This window comes from Ochotona princeps, chromosome 21 (genome assembly GCF_030435755.1).
Source record: "Ochotona princeps isolate mOchPri1 chromosome 21, mOchPri1.hap1, whole genome shotgun sequence".
Lineage (NCBI taxonomy): Eukaryota > Metazoa > Chordata > Mammalia > Lagomorpha > Ochotonidae > Ochotona > Ochotona princeps.
Genome location: NC_080852.1, coordinates 36,457,037 through 36,475,612, shown reverse-complemented (window position 1 = coordinate 36,475,612; position 18,576 = coordinate 36,457,037). Strand labels below are relative to the sequence as shown.

The 18,576-nt window shown below is 45.0% G+C and overlaps 1 protein-coding gene across 2 annotated transcripts in view; it reads right to left on the bottom strand.

Annotated features, from left to right (window-relative positions):
* The window catches only part of RAF1 (Raf-1 proto-oncogene, serine/threonine kinase), a 58,606-nt gene that overhangs the window by 6,710 nt on the left and 33,320 nt on the right, over positions 1 to 18,576 (bottom strand). The window contains exons 3-11 of one of the 2 annotated variants that reach the window (XM_058679213.1): positions 14,511 to 14,623; positions 12,980 to 13,082; positions 12,545 to 12,702; positions 10,251 to 10,349; positions 9,520 to 9,673; positions 8,937 to 8,996; positions 5,671 to 5,698; positions 5,444 to 5,571; positions 5,016 to 5,133 (exon numbers count right to left, since the gene is read on the bottom strand). In XM_058679213.1, coding sequence (XP_058535196.1) covers positions 5,016 to 5,133; positions 5,444 to 5,571; positions 5,671 to 5,698; positions 8,937 to 8,996; positions 9,520 to 9,673; positions 10,251 to 10,349; positions 12,545 to 12,702; positions 12,980 to 13,082; positions 14,511 to 14,623 — 961 coding nt within the window. The remainder of the gene's footprint in view (positions 1 to 5,015; positions 5,134 to 5,443; positions 5,572 to 5,670; positions 5,699 to 8,936; positions 8,997 to 9,519; positions 9,674 to 10,250; positions 10,350 to 12,544; positions 12,703 to 12,979; positions 13,083 to 14,510; positions 14,624 to 18,576) is intronic. The other variant, XM_036497567.2, reaches the window with a different exon arrangement.

Sequence of the window (18,576 nt, the reverse complement as noted above, 5' to 3'; positions counted from 1 at the left end):
CCTCTGTACTCATTTGGGAGACCTGGAAGAAATTCCTGGTTCCCGACTTACCTCAGCTTAGTCCAGCTCTAGCCATTGCAGATATTTGGGGGAGAAAACCAGCAGGTGGAAGAACGCTAACTCTGCCTTTAAATTAGTAGAATCTGTTTTTATAAAGAAAGTAATGCTGGGCCCAGCGCAGTAGCCTAGTGGCTAAAGTCCTCGCCTTGCTAGTGCTGGAATCCCATATGGGCACCAGTTTGTATCCCAGCTGGCCCACTTCCCTTTCAGCTCCCCACTTGTGACCAGGGAAAGCAGTAAAGGATGGCCAAAGCATTGGGACCCTGCACCCACGTGGGAGACCCCGCGGATCAGCACAGCTCCAGTTGTTGTGGCTACTTGTAAAGTGAACCAGAGGATGGAAGATTTTTCTCTCTGTCTCTCCTTTACTCTATCGGCAGTTCCACTTCCCATCCAGCTCCCTGCTTGTGGCCTGGGAAAGCAGTCAAGGATGGCCCAAAGCCTGAGGACCCTGCACCCGTGTGGGAGACCCGGAGGAGGTTCCTGCCTCCTGGCTTCGGATTGGCTCAGCTCCAGCTGTTGTGGTCACTTGGGGAGTGAATCATCGGACGGAACATCTTCCTCTCTATCTCTCCTCATCTCTGTATATCTGCTTTTCTAATAAAACTAAATAAATCTTTAAAAACACATGGTACTTGGGCTCAGCAGCGTGGCCTAGTGGCTAAGATCCTTGCCTTGATCCCATATGGCTGCTGGTTCTAATCCTGGCAGCTCCACTTCCTCTCTATCTCTCCTCCTCTCAGTATATCTGACTTTGTAATAAAAATAAAATAAATCTTAAAAAAAAAAAAAAAACATGGTACTTAAGAAAAAAGGAAAATATAGAAAACTAATAGAAATAGGCAAACATAAATGAAACTATCAAATCATACTTAAGAACATGAAAATAAAAAAAGTAATCCTAATAAATACTGAGCCCTTGCAGTACCTTGGCACTGTGTGCTTCAATTCCCTGTAACCCTCAGAGCTGCTCTACCATCCCAGTACCCGTTATTCTCACACAGAAAACCAAAATCCTAGAGCCAGGACTGGAGCCTCATATGACTCCCACGGCACTGCTATAGCCAACCCTACAGCTGCGTGCCAAGCACCGGGAGTAACACCAGCCTCCTCACGGCACGTAAGCACTCTCGTGGCCACTCCTACCTCACATGGGCTGCACGTTTAGAAGCCACTTTCTACAAACTCGTGCAAAAGGCTGCGTAGGAAGGCCGAGGTGCTGACACTCTCCACAGCCTCCTTGCTTCTAGGGCAGGGGTCCCGCAAGCCCTGTCCCCTCCCCTCACTTTGACAGTGGGATTAGTTGCACTGTTGCATATTGTGTGTGTGCGGGGGGGTTGCTTATTTTGTTCTGAAATCCAAGCATGCAAAATAAAGATGCTATTTTATCCAAAAGTTTCTATACTGATCCTGTGCAACAACTTTCCAAAATTAGCTGAAGCTCTCTTAGGGCTCATAAGTTCACAATAAATGAATTTACTAAGGACTAAAGTGCAAACCAGCTGGATGACACCTGGACCTGACCCTCTCCACACAGTGAAAGCACCCCTAGAATCTTTCTGTAGGAGCACCAACTGGCAGGCAGGCAGTTCTTCCGGTAGGTCCCAAACTGCTTTCCTCAAAAGGTGTTGTTTCATTACTGAAAGCTACAAGGAGTCACAGCAACACAGCCTTCAAACTGGCTCCCAGCACGCAGAAGCACTTGAGTTTACGAAGGGCACAGGGTGGCCTGAGAAGGCGCTGATGACATAAGATGAAACAGTGCTCGGCCGAGTCAGAGCTCCTACCTAGGCAATGGGTCTGGTCAACCACACGAGACATGCGTAACATCAAGTTCTTAGCCTGAGTAGGAGAGACAGTCTTTTGCATAACTGTTTAATCTGGTGCCAACATGAGCCAAGAAAGGAGACAGACACGTGTGTGTGCACGCATGTGTGTGGGGGGGGCAGTACACACAAAGGGCAGAGAAGACCCCTTGGCAGAGGATGCAGAAAGCTTTGCAGAAGGAAAAAGGAGAGCAGCCAAGGGAAAGGTTTCAGTGAACGGGAGTGTACTTGGTCCAGACTGAGCACACTGCAACTGAGAGGTGAGGTCAGAGGAACAGAAACGGAAATTGTGTCTCTGAAACTCTGTTGTGATTTGGCACTGAGAGAAAGCAGGAGGCCATGGAGGAGCCGGCTGTGGCTGGTTCAGGCACCAGAGCTGACAACAAAAAGGACCAACTCATGAGGGTGGACGGGCCCATCACAGCAGGGCCAAGACGATGGCCATACTGGCAGGCTAGGGCCAGGACAGGTGTAGGGGTGTGGGAAGGAGGTGACGCTGGATGAGCTACTGCTTCGTGTGGCCTCCTAGTGCCCGGGCACAGCAGGGCAGCCCAGTCCTTTATTATCCCTCTCCACAGCTGTGCCCTGCCCCAGCACAGCTCATCACACACTGTTCCTGGTCAGCAATGCAACCCCCGGAGCCCCAGGCAGCTTCAGCCCCTCCTCTCCATCAGCTGAACACCCTGAGCTGTTTCCACACAGACCATCGCTTAGCCACATGACACCCATATACAAAGAATTTCTTCACCTTTCTTTGTTTCATCAACACAAAGTCTTCCTATCTTTCTAAATCCGACTGCTCTCCAAACATGTACTCCTCTGCAGGTCACGGATAGGAAGACTGAATGCCTGCCAAGCAGTTGGTAAAACAGCAGGGTGCCAGGTTACACTCAGCTCCTCTGCACAGCTTAGCAGCATAGGGATCCCATGTGGGCACCGGTTCTAATCCTGGCAGCCCCGCTTCCCATCCAGCTCCCTGCTGTGGCCTGGGAAAGTGGACAATGGCCCAAATCCTTGGGACCCTGCACCTACATGGGGGACCCTGAAGCAGCTCCTGGCTCCTGGCTTTGGATTGGCTCAGTTCCTGCTGTTGCAGCTGCCTGGGGAGTAAACAATTGGACAGAAGATCTTCCTCTCTGTCTCTCCTTCTCTTTATATATCTGACTTTCCAATAGAAACAAATCTTTAAAAAAATGATCAACTGCTCTTAGCAAAAATATTAAACACTGCTCTATCCACTGCTCTACTTCCCATCTCAGATACAATTCACTATACCCTACAAAAGGCTATACTGCCCCATTTATGACTTTGACATTGTCTTCCAACACTGCCATTTTCCTGAGATTTGGCAGATAGGCCAGAAGTACACTGGATGTAATTTTATAAGAAAAATGAATCAGGGCCCGGCGGCTAAAGTCCTCGCCTTGAACGCTCCGGGATCCCATATGGGCGCCAGTTCTAATCCCTGGCAGCTCCACTTCCCTTCCAGCTCCCTGCTTGTGGCCTGGGAAAGCAGTTGAGGACGGCTCAAGACTTTGAGACCCTGCACCCGTGTGGGAGACCTGGAAGAGGTTCCTGGTTCCTGGCTTCAGATCGGCACAGAACCAGCCGTTGCGGTCACTTGGGGAGTGAATCATTGGATGGAAGATCTTCCTCTCTGTATATCTGACTTTGTAATAAAAATAAATAAATCTTTAAAAAAAAAATGAATCATTCTACATGTAATTTACATATTTAGTCCTACGCCCTTAATGAATCAGGAATTTCTCAAGTAATCAGTTACCAATGGCGTAAAACCATTCTAACAAGCCAAAGGCACTCAGAAGCCCGGAGGTGCTGTCTCAGGTTTCAACACCTTGAATCTGAAAGCTCCATTCACATGACATTCTTAAAGTTCCTTACTTTGGGCATCTACTAAGATAATTATGAGGGCTGGCATCGGGCACAGTGGATTAAACGCAATGGCAGCATCCCATGCTCCACTTCTGACCCAGCCCTCCACTAAGGCGCCTGGGAAAGCAGTGGAAGATGGCCCACGTGCCAGGGTCCTGCACCCACAGAGAAGACACAGAAGAAGCTCCCGGCCTCAGCCTAGTTCAGCCATGGCCATTGTGGTCATCTAGAGAGTGAATCAGCAGACGGTAGCTCTCTCACTCCATAACTCTGCCAGACAAATACATCTCTAATAATGATGATGATGATTACAGTAGAATCCAAAGTAGAGACAACAAAAACCTGCTTACTATATGCTAACACCCTAAGGCCAGAAACAGTAAAAACTTGGAATAAATCTTAAGTGTACTACCCAAATACACAAGCTGCAATTAACAAAAGTTAAACTAAATTTCTCACAAGTAATAAAGCTTCAACCAAAACAACTAACATTGGGCCTGGCAGCGTGGCCTAGCGGCTAAAGCTTTGGGACCCTGCACCCGTGAGGAGTAAGTTCCTGGCTCCTGGCTTTGGATCGGCGCAGCATCGGCCGTTGCGCTCACTTAGGGAGTGAATCATCGGACGGAAGATCTTCCTCTCTTTCCTCCTCTCTATATATCTGACTTTCCAATAAAAATAGAATAAATCTTTAAAACAAACAAACAAAAAACCAACTAACATTGCACAGATTGAAGAATTCAGTCTACCTATTCTGTTGGACAGGCCTAAACACAGTGAACCCTGGGCACAGTAAAGAGCTTTGACAAGACATTCTTACCTTTGTTATGCCAAAACTAACTGGTCACGGGCAAGCAAGTTAGCCCCCTCTCAAGACCTCAATTTTCTGGCGTGTGAAATCCTTGACCCCTCCCCACTTCTCGTGCTTTCCACTCAATCAGCAGACTCCTGCTCATTTCGGGGGCTTCACAGCAGCTCCCTGTGCAGCCTGTACTTAATCGGTCTACGACGAGACAGCACTGCTAACACTGATTACAGAACTCAAACCTTGTCCACATTTTCTAGCTGTCTAAACAACAGGCAATTTAAAGCACCAGGCATCTAAACCAAATTCTGTGAGATTTCAAAACTTCCATCCAGTCGAATCTTCAGACATAATCTTGGGAATCTCCTTGGCCTCTCGCGGCTTACTTCTGACGTCACTGAAGCCCTGTGACAAAGGGTGGGCCCCGGACTCACCATGCCATTTGCCCTTATATACAGTTCCAAAGGAGCCAGACCCAATCCGAGTGGAGAGCATCACTTCACTGGCTTCTATTTCCCAGTAGTAGCTGGAATCCCTCTGTCCGCGCGGCCTCTGAAACAAGCAGAAATGACACTCCAGCGACAGGACATCAAACCAAAAATCTATCCAACCTCCACTGTTCCCACAGCTTTTAAAGAGACATGTTAACTATAATTTCAATTTGGTCTTTTGAGAAAACACTGTTCTGTTGTAGCAAACTGCCAAATTCTCTAATGTAAGCATGACAAACAGCAGGCACTTGAGATCCCTGAATGTACCTTATTCGAGTCCTATCCCAAAATAAGTAAAAAGAATTCTACTTTCCAACTAGGTTTTTCTTCCTAAACCCAAACAGATATGAGGTGCTAATGGCAACACTCACAATTTTATTTTTCTCCTGGGTTCCAGATCCTGGGGCCCGTTCTCTCTGCGCTGGCATGGGAGTTTTCGGTTGTGACCAGCCCGTTGGGCTCAAATTGTTGGGGCTGCTGGATAGGGCTGAAGGTGAGGCTTAACAGAGCAGACAAACAGAACCCACAAGTGGGTAAGTCAACATAAGACACACAGCACATAGAAAGACACTATTTAGTAAGTAATATGGAAAAGTACCTGATTCTCCATGACTTTTAATTGCATCCTGAAACCAAAAAGGAAAGCTGATTAATTTGTAAACTAAAAATGATTTACTTGCAGGGAGGGAAAACAAAGGATTTACAAGTAAAAACTGAATTATAAAAGCACTGAGACAAAGGCTACTTAGCTTTCCATGATTAAACTCACTCATGTCAAAGGTCAAGATGTGTAAAATTGGTTGTTCATCAAATATCATGAGGATTGGTGTTTTATGTACAATGGAAAACACATTCTTTTCTCAGGAAAAAGCAACAACATGACAAATTAGTCATTAGCTGGAATCTTCGCAAAGATTGAGGATCTTGCTCAAGTGATGCTGGGAAGTGATCTGGCAGCAAGAGGACTCCCCCAGGAGACATTCCACCAGGACAAAGGGTGAAGCTGGATTTGATCTGAGGGCAAGCCCCACGACCATGTACTTCAATCAAGCTAAAATCATGGGATAGCTGCAAAGACCACACATAACCTAAAATCCACATTTTATATATGAGAAAGCACTTCTCAGCAAGTAGAGAAAGGAACATGGCCGGTGAGTGCCAGAAAAATAAAAACTGTTATACATGGATGCCAGCCCTTAATTCTTTCACCATGAAATGCTACCTCACAGGTTCCATACAGGTAAGCTCTGAAATGAGCTACATGCTACTGAGCTGATAAGCCAAAGACTACCTTGAGAATTTATTAGAATAAACTATCTGGAAAATAGTTTAAATCACTGGGGGCTCTTTAAAAACTAATTTTAAAAGCAAATAAAATTTAAAAACAAAATACACAAGAAAAAATAAATGTGTAAGATGTTTAAGGAGGGTTTCTAAGAAAAAATTCAAAATGAGATCTAAATCCTAATTTTAATCTTCATGTGAAGTATAACCAAATAATATACAACATAGGCAACCCTCCCCATTCTCAAAAATGTACTTTTTATTATGTAGCCACATATTTGTCCATTTGTATAGACAAAATATTCATTCCATTCAACTGTTATTAAAATGTTATGACAACTGTACCAAAGAAAAAGAATTATAAACTGTTTAGAATCTCCCAACCTAAACAGCTTCAAGTTCTAGTTCTCAAGCTGACTACTCTTTATCATAGATACTTAATAGAAATCCACTACACACACACACACACACACACATTACGCATGCCTGCAAGCAAAAGCTGCAAGTTTAGAAATACGCATGTTTTTGATGTGCCAAGCACATCAAAAAATAAGCGACAAATAACCTGAACTTCAAAAGAGCATTCAGCAGGTGTGCCTTCACTACCCAATCTGCTCATGTCAAACACAGCACAATGTATTTTTTATTAAACTATATTCCCATGTATGTACTGATTTTTTTTTCTTATGGTCATAGTAATTTTTTCCCTACTTATAGCATATTCCTTATACTTTACTCTGGCAATTTCCACAGCTTGACTGACTTTCCTAAATAAAGAGTTACAGTGCCTGGTTGAAACCCTGGCTGCTCTGTTTCTGTTTCAACTTGCTGCTAATGTATCCTCGAAGACAGTAGATAGTTCAAGTACATGTGTCATGCTGCCCTTGATACAAGCTCCTGGCTTTGGCTTGCATGTATCTACGGAGTGAAGCAATGGATGGAAGATCTCCCCAACCTTCTACCTCGGCATTCAAGTAGATAAAAATAAACACTTCATAAAATTAAAAATGTTTAATCATGTAATGTTGAAAATGGCAAATCAAGTAATAAAATAAAAAGCATCAGGATTCAGGGCTCACACTTTGACAGACTGGGTAAGGCAGCCGCCTCCTGCAATGCTAACACCCAAAACAAGTGCTAGTTCAAGAGCTGGCTGCTCCACTTCTGATCTAGCTCCCTTTCGATGTGCCCAGGAAGGCAATGGAAGACGGCCGCACATGGGAGACCCAGGAGAAATTCCTAGATGTGGCCATACCCAGTCCTGGCTGTTGCAGCTATTTAGGGAGTGAACCAGTGAATGGAAGACCCCTCTTTCACCTTCTCTCTCTCTGTAACCCTGTTTGAATTTTGTTAAAAGTACCAGAATTCAAAAGTTACTTATAAAAAAAAATTTATTTTTATTGGAAAGGCAGATCAAATTTAGAGACACAGAAAGAGCTTCCATCCACTGGTTTACTCCGCAACAACCTGAGCTGAGCCATTCCAAAGTCAGGAGCCAGGAGCTTCCTCCAGGTCTCCTATGCAAGTGCAGGGTCCCAAGGCTTAGGGCCATCCTCTGCTGCTTTCCCAGGCCATACAGGGAGCTGGATGGGAAGTGTAACAGCCAGGAACATGAACCAGCACCCATATGGGATCCCAGCACTTTTGCAAAGCAAAGATTTAGGCATTAAGCCATCACACCGGGCCCCAAAATTTATTCTGCTCTTAAAGAAAGGATTAGCTTAACCATTGTGCTATTCTGTATTAAGAATTCACTTCATTGCTTCCTCATAGAATCAAACCATATACTATCAAAAACATAGCTGGTAGATTAACTGGGATGATAAAACAGAAGATAGAACTAAATGTTTGTGCAAAATCTTTCTCACCGTGGCAGAAAAAGTATGTCATGACTTGAGATCTTAGTGAGCTGTGTGGCACAGGTATCCCTGAGGTTTTTGGAGGAACAAGTCACCCACAAGGAGAACACAGGCACCTCTGACAAGGTATTCATAAATGATTTTCCAGGGTCTGTCAAACAAATGGGCCACACAGAGAATACTGATTGTGTACTAACTAAATAATCAAAACATTAGTTTTTACTAAGCATTTATTTTTGTTTTAATAGTCTTGGCTTCAAAAATCTAACTTGAGAAATTTACCTCCTATATATTGTTTTTTTTCTAATTAAAAAATTGTATTTACTTAGAAACATTCAGAATGCAAGCAAAACAGCTGAAACTTTTTTTTTGCAATTAGAGTGGTATTCAGTTAACAGAACAAGTTATTTCATATAAGTTGCAGCAGACAAGTAGAGACGAAAATCTACCATCCCCATATAGAACTAATTTGTGCTGTGCACCTACAAGAACCTGCTGTAAATTTCCACGCCAATTTACACCCCCCATACTGTACCAGGCAAGGTTAGTGTCTACTGAAATACCACCAGGACAGGATGCATAGTTTCTTTACTCTCATATAATTTACTGGCAAAAAAGGAAATATAAAAACAATTCTGACAAGAAATATGAATTTACTGTCTGATAGTCTCAGCAATGCCGTTAACTACAAGAAAGCAAAGGCATGAAGAAAAATACCTACTCTTCCCCTCAAACAAAAGCATCTGGACCACACCCTGGGAGAAGCATTCAGGCTGCTATTCTAGTCCAAAGCAAGGAGAAATAAAGAATAAAGAACAAAGGAAGTGTATTCAGTGGTTATTGAAGATGAAGTAGAAAGCAAACATAATACACAGAACACACAAAAAGCCAATAAAAGAAAACGCAGTTTGGAACCAACAGAATTAACATCTACCTAAAGACCTGTTTATTAAACTCCTCGGATTCCCCCCTTTTAGTGAAATCAAGCGCTCTTACTTCCATTACTATTATTTTCTTTCCGACACTAAAATGAAAGTACTCTTTATTTATCTTGCTATGAATCAGCTCACTGAAATTCTATTTAAATCTGCCATGGAAAAGGAGTCAAGTGTGAACATTTCTTCAGGAGGTTTCAGCCCTCCAGCTGCTTGATGTGAACCGGATTAACAAGGCAGTCTAAAAATGGCAGGGATAAGAGAGAGTTCAGCAGCACAGAGGCCTGAGAAAGCACTGCTTCACTCCTGAACACGGCCCCCTACCGCCTGAAACTCATCGCCCCCACTCCCAAGCCGGGGCCCCTTTACCTCAATCATCCTGCTGTCCACAGGCAGGGTGGTGCTGACCATGTGAACGTTGGGTGTGGACGTGGACCTCTGCCTCTGGGAGAGGGAACCTTCCGAGGACGGGCTGGAGGAGCTGAACGTGAAGGCGTGAGGAGTGGAGTACCTGTGCTGGGAACTGGAGAGGACAAAGGGCCAGGACTGGCACTCGGTCAGTCCTGCTGAACCTTCATTAAGACACTTGGCAGTAAACCATCTGTACAACCTTTGACAACACATATCAGTCCTTCAAGACAAGTCAAAACCTTTAACTGACTTAATTTAATTAAATTAAAAACCTCTTATCTGTCAAGGTCCTTGAGCACACAAATTTTTAGAAAGGAAAAGAACATTTGGACTTGCAATACAAACAAAAGAGAATATTACAGCTTTTCAAAAATATATCATTTCTACAGAATACTTCAAATTTTCACATATTCTGAGAAAGAAGTGATAAACTTTTGCCAACCATAGCACCACCTACTAGCCTACCTGGAACCCTCCCAGCTTAGACTAAACCTACTAGAACTCCATAAACACACGGTTGGACACATTATTGATATGTGCTGTAAGACCAAGATTGAGTTCCACAGAAGCAGCAAGTGTTCACACACAGACAACCGAATGCAAAGGAACTCTCTTCCTTTGCACTTGGGTTTTCAATGCTACCAACCCCAATACAAGCTTCCAAAGAAAAGGCTATGAGTAAAAATTACCTAACAGGCATCCGGGAAACAGATTCTCGCATCCGACGCATTGTCAAAGAAGGCAGTGCTGGGGCCCCAGTTTCACCAAAGGTAGAATTTGGAAATAATCTAAGTAAAATCAGAGAAAGACAAGCTTACAGGTGTGCAATAAATCTACAAATAATTGGCCTGCCCTGCCTTGTAAGCTGCTACTCAACTGAACTTTCTCATCACATTTTCTTCTACCTTTATAAGTATTAAGAATGAAGGACACAACTATCCAATCACCTGGGCTGGAATGACTGGAACGTGAGTAATACTGGCCTGCCAATGAACGTGCAAGCTCCAGCAGGAAATACCAAAGCAACAGCTGGTGAAGCCAATGCTATGATGTAGCTGGTTTGGCCACCAACTACAATGCCAACATCCTATATGGGTGGAGGGTGGAGTCTTAGCTGCTCAATTTCCGATCAAGCTGCCTGATAATGTGCTTGGGAAAGCAGCAGAGCACAGCCCAAGTACTTGGATCCCTGAACCTATGTAGGAGATGCAGAGGAAGCTGCTGTCTCCTGGTTTTGGCACAGCCAACCATGGGACACTGAGACCACTTGGAGAAATGAACACCGCATAGAAGATCTCTCCCCATTCTTATCACTTTCTGCCTTTCCTCCCCCCACACACAAAAAGCATTATTAAAGATCTATTAATTTTATTGGAAAGGAAGATTTATAGAGAAGACAGACAGAAAGATCTTTTATCTGCTAGTTCACTCCCCAAGTGGCACAATGGCTGGAGCTGAGCCAATCTGAAGCTAGGAGGTTCAGATGTGGGTACAAGGTCCCCAGGCTTTGAGCTGTCCTCTACTTCTTTCCTAGGCCACAAGCAGGGAGCTGGATGGGAAGTGGAGGAGCTGGGACACGAACCAGCACCCATATGGGATCCTGGTGCATGGAAGGGGAGGATTTAGCCATTGAGCCATCATGCTCGGCCCTCAAAAATGTATATTTTTGAAGTCGTGCTTTTTTAAGGCTAAAGTAAGGAATTTTACGACCTGTATCATATACAGCTTTTCTGAAAACACTGTCCTGGAAAGATATAAAGACAAAAAACTGAATAAAAATCGTATTTAATAAAAAAAAGTCCCATGTAAGAGGAAAAGTGGGGCCAGTCTGGTGGTGCAGCAAGTTAAGCTGCCATTTGCATCTCATGAAGCAATTCAGATGCAAGTCCTGCAGCGCCTTCCCATCCGGACAGCAGCAGGAGTGGCTCAAGGTGCGAGACTGGAGACTGGAGCGAGTCCCTGCTTCCCGATTCCATGGTACCCAGGTCCTGCACTTGGGAGCACTTGGGGAGTGAATCAAGAGACAGAAGATCTCTGTTCTCTGTGCCTTTCAAACAAATGAAGATTTTTTTTTCCCCCAAAAAAGAGGAAAAATGATATTGCATTAACTGGGCACTTTCCATGCAGAGGCTGGACCACTTCAGCTTAGCTATTTCCCATATGATTATCATCACCAATCCTCACAAGAACATTACAGGGAACATAACATCTTCTTTTTCCCAAGGAGTAACTAGAGCTCAGAGGTGGTTACAATCAGTTAACACTGAGATTTTTCACATATCTGTCAGATATTTTCTCTCTGTAACTCTACTTTTCAAATAAATACAGACAGAAAAGCCAAAAATTCTTTCAATTTTCATAACCTTTTGTCCTTTTCCTGATTATTTACTGGTACCTATTAATAGCTTTAAAAGGTCTACCTGCTCACTTTGTATTAGGAAGTCACACTAAATTAGCTAGTTTCTGAACTATCATTCTGGGGCCGGAGGTGCAGTGCAGTGGGCTATGCTGGCAGCTGTAATGCGGAGATCCAATATGAGTACCAGTTTGAGACCACGCTGCTCCACTTCTAAGCAGCTTCCTGCTAATGTGCCTGAAAAAGCAGCCAGAGGATGCCCCAAGTACTTGGGCCATATATCCACAGGGGAGACCCAGAAGCAGCTCCTGGCTCCTAGTTCCAGCCGGCCCAGCACCAGCCTTTGCAACAACTTAGGGAGTAAATCAGTAGATGGAAGACTCACCCTCCACTCACCGTCCTTTCAAATAAGTAAATCTTAAAGAAAAAAACAGAAATAACAGCAGCAAAAAAGAAAAACCACAAAAACCACACACACAAAAACACCTATCATTCTGAAGTAGATTCCCAGATTACAATTCTTTTAACAAGTCTAAAAGCCAGACTATTCAGCCAAAATGCACAATACCTTCCAAAATGTCTATATACTTGCTTTCCCTACATTCTCTGAAAGAAATGATATCTTACAAGAGTTGTCTGATATTACTCCAGTCCACACACATAGTAGGTACTTTGGTGCTACAGTGCTCATGAAATTTGTAGCCGCAAGTCTGACATCGAAATCCATTTAGCAGGAATTTCTGACAGATGTCACAGAAGGCAAGTTTCAGGAACGTCTTTCGAGCCTACAAGAACATTGGTGTGAAAAAGCCGATTAAATGAAAACTGACCAAAGAGTAATGCTGGCCCTGCAAAATTCATTATTATACAAAATAAAGACTCCTGCTTGCAACATTGTAAAATTCATAACAAAAACATATCTAATGAAATAATCTACATTGCTTTACTGTAAGCAATGGCATAACTAGAGCATTAAACAATCAATACTAACTGCCTCTGAGAAATTCCTGACACTAGGCAACACATCTAACATGCCATGAAGAAGAAAAAACTGCAACTTACGAAATTGTGTGTTGTGAGGGGAACGTGATCCAGGAAATCTACCTGAAGTTCCTCTCCTATTAAGGATGCAGCATCAGTGTTCCAATCCAAACGTGCTTTTTTACTGCAGAATTTTAGAAAATACAAAAGGGAGATGTTTAAATAAGAGAAGAGTTTAATATTAATAGCAACACAAACACATGTTACACAACCAAAACTTCCCATCTCTTGCCTTCAGTTCATTCCAGCAATAGGTAATGTGGGCACGTGGAAAGTAAACCAACAGACAGAATGTATGTATACACGTATGTATATTTGTATACACATACTTGTATATTTAAGATTTATCTGCTTTTACTTGAAAGGCAGATTTATGCAGGGAAGGAGAGACAGCAAGAGAAACACCTTTCATCCGCTAATTCACTTCCCAAATGGCTGCAATGGCCAGAGCTGAGCCGATTTGAAGGCAGGGGCCAGGAGCCTCTTCTGGGTCTTGTGTGTGTGCACGGTCCCAATACTTCTGCTCACATTCCATTGCTTTTCCAGGTCATAAGCCATAAGCTGGATCAAAAGTGGAGCAGCTGGGGGCCCGGCGGCGTGGCCTAGCGGCTAAGGTCCTCACCTTGAACGCACCGGGATCCCATATGGGCGCCGGTTCTAATCCCGGCAGCTCCACTTCCCATCAAGCTCCCTGCTTGTGGCCTGGGAAAGCAGTCGAGGACGGCCCAAGGCTTTGGGACCCTGTGCCCGCGTGGGAGACCTGGAAGAGGTTCCTGGTTCCCGGAATCGGATCGGCACGCACTAGCCCGTTGCGGCTCACTTGGGGAGTGAAACATCGGATGGAGGATCTTCCTCTCTGTCTCTCCTCCTCTCTGTATATCCGGCTTTCTAATAACAATAAAATCTTTTTTAAAAAAAAAAAAAAAAGTGGAGCAGCTGGGACATGAACCAGTGTTAATATGGGATGAGGACACGAGCAGGTAGAGGATTAGCCTACTGTGCCACTGCACTGGCCGCCCTCTCAAATAAATTTTACAAGAACCTTCTAAAAGGTTTCCTTGTATTTTAGGGGGAAAAATAATGGCTATTGGAGAACTATAAACAATTCTACCTTTTGAAATCTAGTGGCTAAAGTCCTCGCCTTGAAAGCCCCGGGATCCCATATGGGCGCCGGTTCTAATCCCGGCAGCTCCACTTCCCATCCAGATCCCTGCTTGTGGCCTGGGAAAGCAGTTGAGGACGGCCCAAAGCCTTGGGACCCTGCAACCAAGTGGGAGACCTGGAGGAGGTTCCTGGTTCCCGGCATCGGATCGGCGCGCATCGGCCCGTTGCGGCTCACTTGGGGAGTGAATCATCGGGTGGAAGATCTTCCTCTCTGTCTCTCCTCCTCTGTGTATATCTGGCTGTAATAAAATGAATAAATCTTTAAAAAAAAATGCACAGATAATATTCTACAGGAAACTAGTATGATTTTTTTTACTGGAGCCAGGAATTTGAAGTTAGATGATGCTGAATGCTATGAAGGAATAGCTGGCACCTCCTGAGTACTCACCCTTTATGCTCCTGGAGAAGCCTGAACACAGCACAGCACTCTGGCTGCAGACCCCTCACCTTGAGCGCCTTCATAAGACAGTCATGCAGGCTCATTCCATTCCGCACATTGACCTACAAAGAGAGAACCGCTTCAGAACCAGTGCAAGTTGCAGCATCCCTTGTAATGGTGAACACACAGAACCCCCAGCAACCTGAATACCTGGGAACAAGTAAGCACTTGGAAAAATAATGGCCCATCAGGACCAGACTGCAGCACAGCGCAATAAGCACCCACCTGTGATGTTGCCAGCCCATACAAGCTACAGTTGCAATCCTGGAAACTCCACTCCCCAAGTGGCTGCAATGACCAGAGCTAAGACAATCTGAAGCCAGGAGCCTCTTCCAGGTCTCCCAAACCGGTGTCGACTCCCAAGGCTTTAGGTCATCCTCAACTGCTTTCCCAGGCCACAAGCAGAGAGCTTGATGGGAAGTGGAGCAGCTGGGATATGAAGTGGTGCTCATATGGGATCTCAGGGCATGCAAGGCAAAGACTTTAGCCGGTAGGCTACCAAGTCAGGCCCAAGAGTTGTCTTAATTGTACCATCTCAATAACAATCCTATCTTTCTCTGCCTGGTTTAGGATACAGAAAGAAGTCTTAAGGAATGAGCAAGAGAAGTACCTGTACCTGCTCTTCCACTAGGGGCACAAAATAAAAACCCTCTGTGAAGGAAGAGGACCAAGAAAAAAAAAGTCTCAAAGTATCAGTTGTGACAAGAAACTTTCATAGGGCTTTATTTTGCTATTACTACAAACTACAGGGGCGCTACCTGCCCAGTAACCAATCTTTGAAGAATAAAGATGAATTCTATATAAGCACAGTACCCCCCTCACAAAACAAAAACAAAAAAACTATAGCTGGGCCAAGCTGAAACCAGGAACTCCATGCAGGTCTCTCAATTGGGTGACAGGGAGCCAGATGTCCTGACACAGTCTGCTGCCTTCCCATCATCACGAAGCAGGGACAGAGGCAATGTAGCAAGGGACGCGGGCATTCCAAGGTGTCTTTTTTTTTTTTTTTTTCTTCCTCAAGATTTCTTTATTTTTATTGCAAAGTCAGATATGCAGAGATGAGGAGAGACAGAGAGGTAGATCTTCCATCCGATGATTCACTCCCCAAGTGACCGCAAAGGCCGGTACTGCACCCAACCAAAGCCAGGAGGCAGGAACTTCCTCCGGGTCTCCCACATGTGTGCAGGGTCCCTAGGCTTTGGACTGTCCTCCACTGCTTTCCCAGGCCACAAGCAGGGAGCTGGATGGGAAGTGGGGCCACCGGGATTAGAACCGGTGCTCATATGGGATCCTCATGCATTCAAGGCAAGGACTTAAGCTGCTAGGCCACTGCGCTGGGCCCAGGAGAGTCTTAACTTAGTGCACTCAATAACCAGTCCAATAAAGATCTTCTTCATCAAAGAAAGTCTTTGACGAAAGTAACTTAGAGCAGGGTTACTGACACTTAACGCATATGAACGCCACCTATTTAAAAAGTAAAGGAATAAAGTTATGTTCTTTAAAAATTTCTTGAACATAAGAAATAGTTCAGATAAGCGTCTGGCATTTATGTCCAAAAAACAACTGGAAGTGAGTGGAAATATAGCAGGCAGAATTATCACAATTAGCTAAATGTGAAAAACTAAGTGGCAAAACATTACGTTTGTTACTCTTATTTTACATGCTTATAGTATTTTGAAGGCTTCCTCAAGCAGTGATGTATCCTTAAAAAGATCCCACTAGCCTACAGCTTTTTCAGAAACAAAGCAGATGACGTGAGATATACTCATCTGTACTATGAAGACAGCACAGCAAGAATGAGGAAAATGAAGGGCGATAAATACTTAACCATAGACACAATCAAGATCTGTATCCAATCTTGAGTCAACAGTGCCTTCCAAGCTGTAGGCTTTTACACTTAATCTCCATTAAATGTCACAATTTCAAGAGATGGACATTCTTTAAGTATCCTCTAGTCTGAGTAAGGTTCCAAAAGGTGGCTGGCTTTACAAGCATCCAAGGACCTTGTAAAAAACACAGATTTTCAGCTTCCTCCTATAAACAACCCAAAAGGATTACAATTCAGTTTATTTGAGAAGGCAGCCAAGGAATTTGTTTTAACCTGCTTGTTAGGTGGTTTCTCTTTTCAGCTTTGTCAGGCAACAACGAAAAGAGTAAGTTTTTTAAAAACACAAAATATCCCCAGCTGTAGAGAACTACCTAACTTGCCTTATACCTAGGCAAGTGTCAACACTTGATGGGTGTTCTGGGCTTGATTAATGCCAAATCTGTGTTAACTATACCACGGTGGCAGCATAGTTGCTTATTCTATATATGTATTTTCTTTCCCTCTTCCTTAAAGATATGTGAGGAAGGCAGGGAACTCCGGACCAGGACATGCCATCACAGTCCCCAGGGGGAGATGGACTGCAGATTGCCTGGGGAAGGGGTCTGGGGATATTTGGAGCGCGAGAGGCTAAGGGATTGTTAGGGAAGGAATGATATCTGGGCCTTCCACAGACCCCTGCACTCACAGGGGGGCAGAGGAGCTGAGATGAAGTGATTTAGAGGGGGAAACCAGAAGATTTGTCTGCATCAGGCTGCTCATATGGGAGACCTGGGCTGGGCACCTGCTACCCACTGGTGTTCGCAAACGTGGGGATGATGGGGGTGTGGGGGCATGCCTGGCTGGGTTAGGCCATAGTACCTACCTGTGAGTGTCGGAGCAGGGGATGGGCCATGTCACACTGGGACACAGTAACCACCAGAATGTGAGAGAATCAGAACTGGGAGATTCTGTAGTTCAAATGTGGACTCCCCTCTTACGACAATGCAACACCCAACGGTTTACACATGGAATGATGGCCCAAGCCAGGTTGGACCGTGGATCTCACCTGACAGAAACTCAACTGACACTCAAAGGGGGCTAGGGTGGTAGGCTAGGTGGGCCCAGCCTGCAGCACCCACTGGAACATGCAAGGGCTAGGACTGAGGACAGACATGCCAAGCAGGGCCACTGCCTACACTGGCATGCATGAGATCCAGGGCTGGGAGCAGACTTGAGAGAGAAACTTGGGAACTCGCTTGCTGTACACAGCTCCCTCTGGGAAACACAGCAGCCAGGATTAGAGATGGGCCCTAGCACTCACTGGAAAGCACAAGAGCCAGAACAGAGTATAGGCCATGCCCAGCCAGGCTGGGCTGCAATTACACATCAACAAGAGCTGAGACTGCGGAAGGACCATGCCAAGCTACTGAAGCACCTGCCAGCACACAAAAGATAAGAATACAAGAGCCGGGGTTGGAAGCAAGCTAAACCAGGATAGGCTGGAACACCCACTGGCACATATGTAAGCCAGTTTTAGGAATGGGCCAGTCAATCCACCACACGTTTGCATGAGTACAAGCCAGTATAGTGTGTAGGCCAGAAGAGTTGGACACACCAGTTTACATGAAGGCTGGCGGTGGGCCAGGCTGGGCTAGGCTGCTGTATCTGCCAGCAAGAACTGGGACTGGGGGAAGCCCAGGCTAAAACCAGCATGTAATACCTGCTGGCGAACGCAATAGGCCATCTCAGACTGGGCCACAGCACCTGATGTTACACGTAAAATCTATGGCTGGGAGCAGCCTAGCAAGGGAATGCTGGGGACTTTGCTGCTTCACTAGTGAATATGAGAGCTGGGACTGAAGGGAAACCAGTCTGAGGGCAAGCCAGGCTGGGTTAGGCTGCTGTACCTGTTGGTGTGCACAAGAGCCAAAATGGGTGCAGGCCTGCCAAGTTAAGCTGCAGCACCAGCTGGCAAGTACCCAAACTGGGTGTAAATCACGTCAAGCTGGAGTGCAGTAATCTCTAGCACGAAAAAGATCCAAGGTTGGGAACATGCTAAGCAGAACTGTGGGCACTCCCCTGCCGGTGTATACCTAGCGCTGGTGAGCGCAAGATCCACGGTTGGAAACTGGACAAGGTGACAGCACCTGTCAACCTATGTGAGGACCAGCTATACCGGTTGAGTTGGGCTGCACTAAGCTGCTCAGC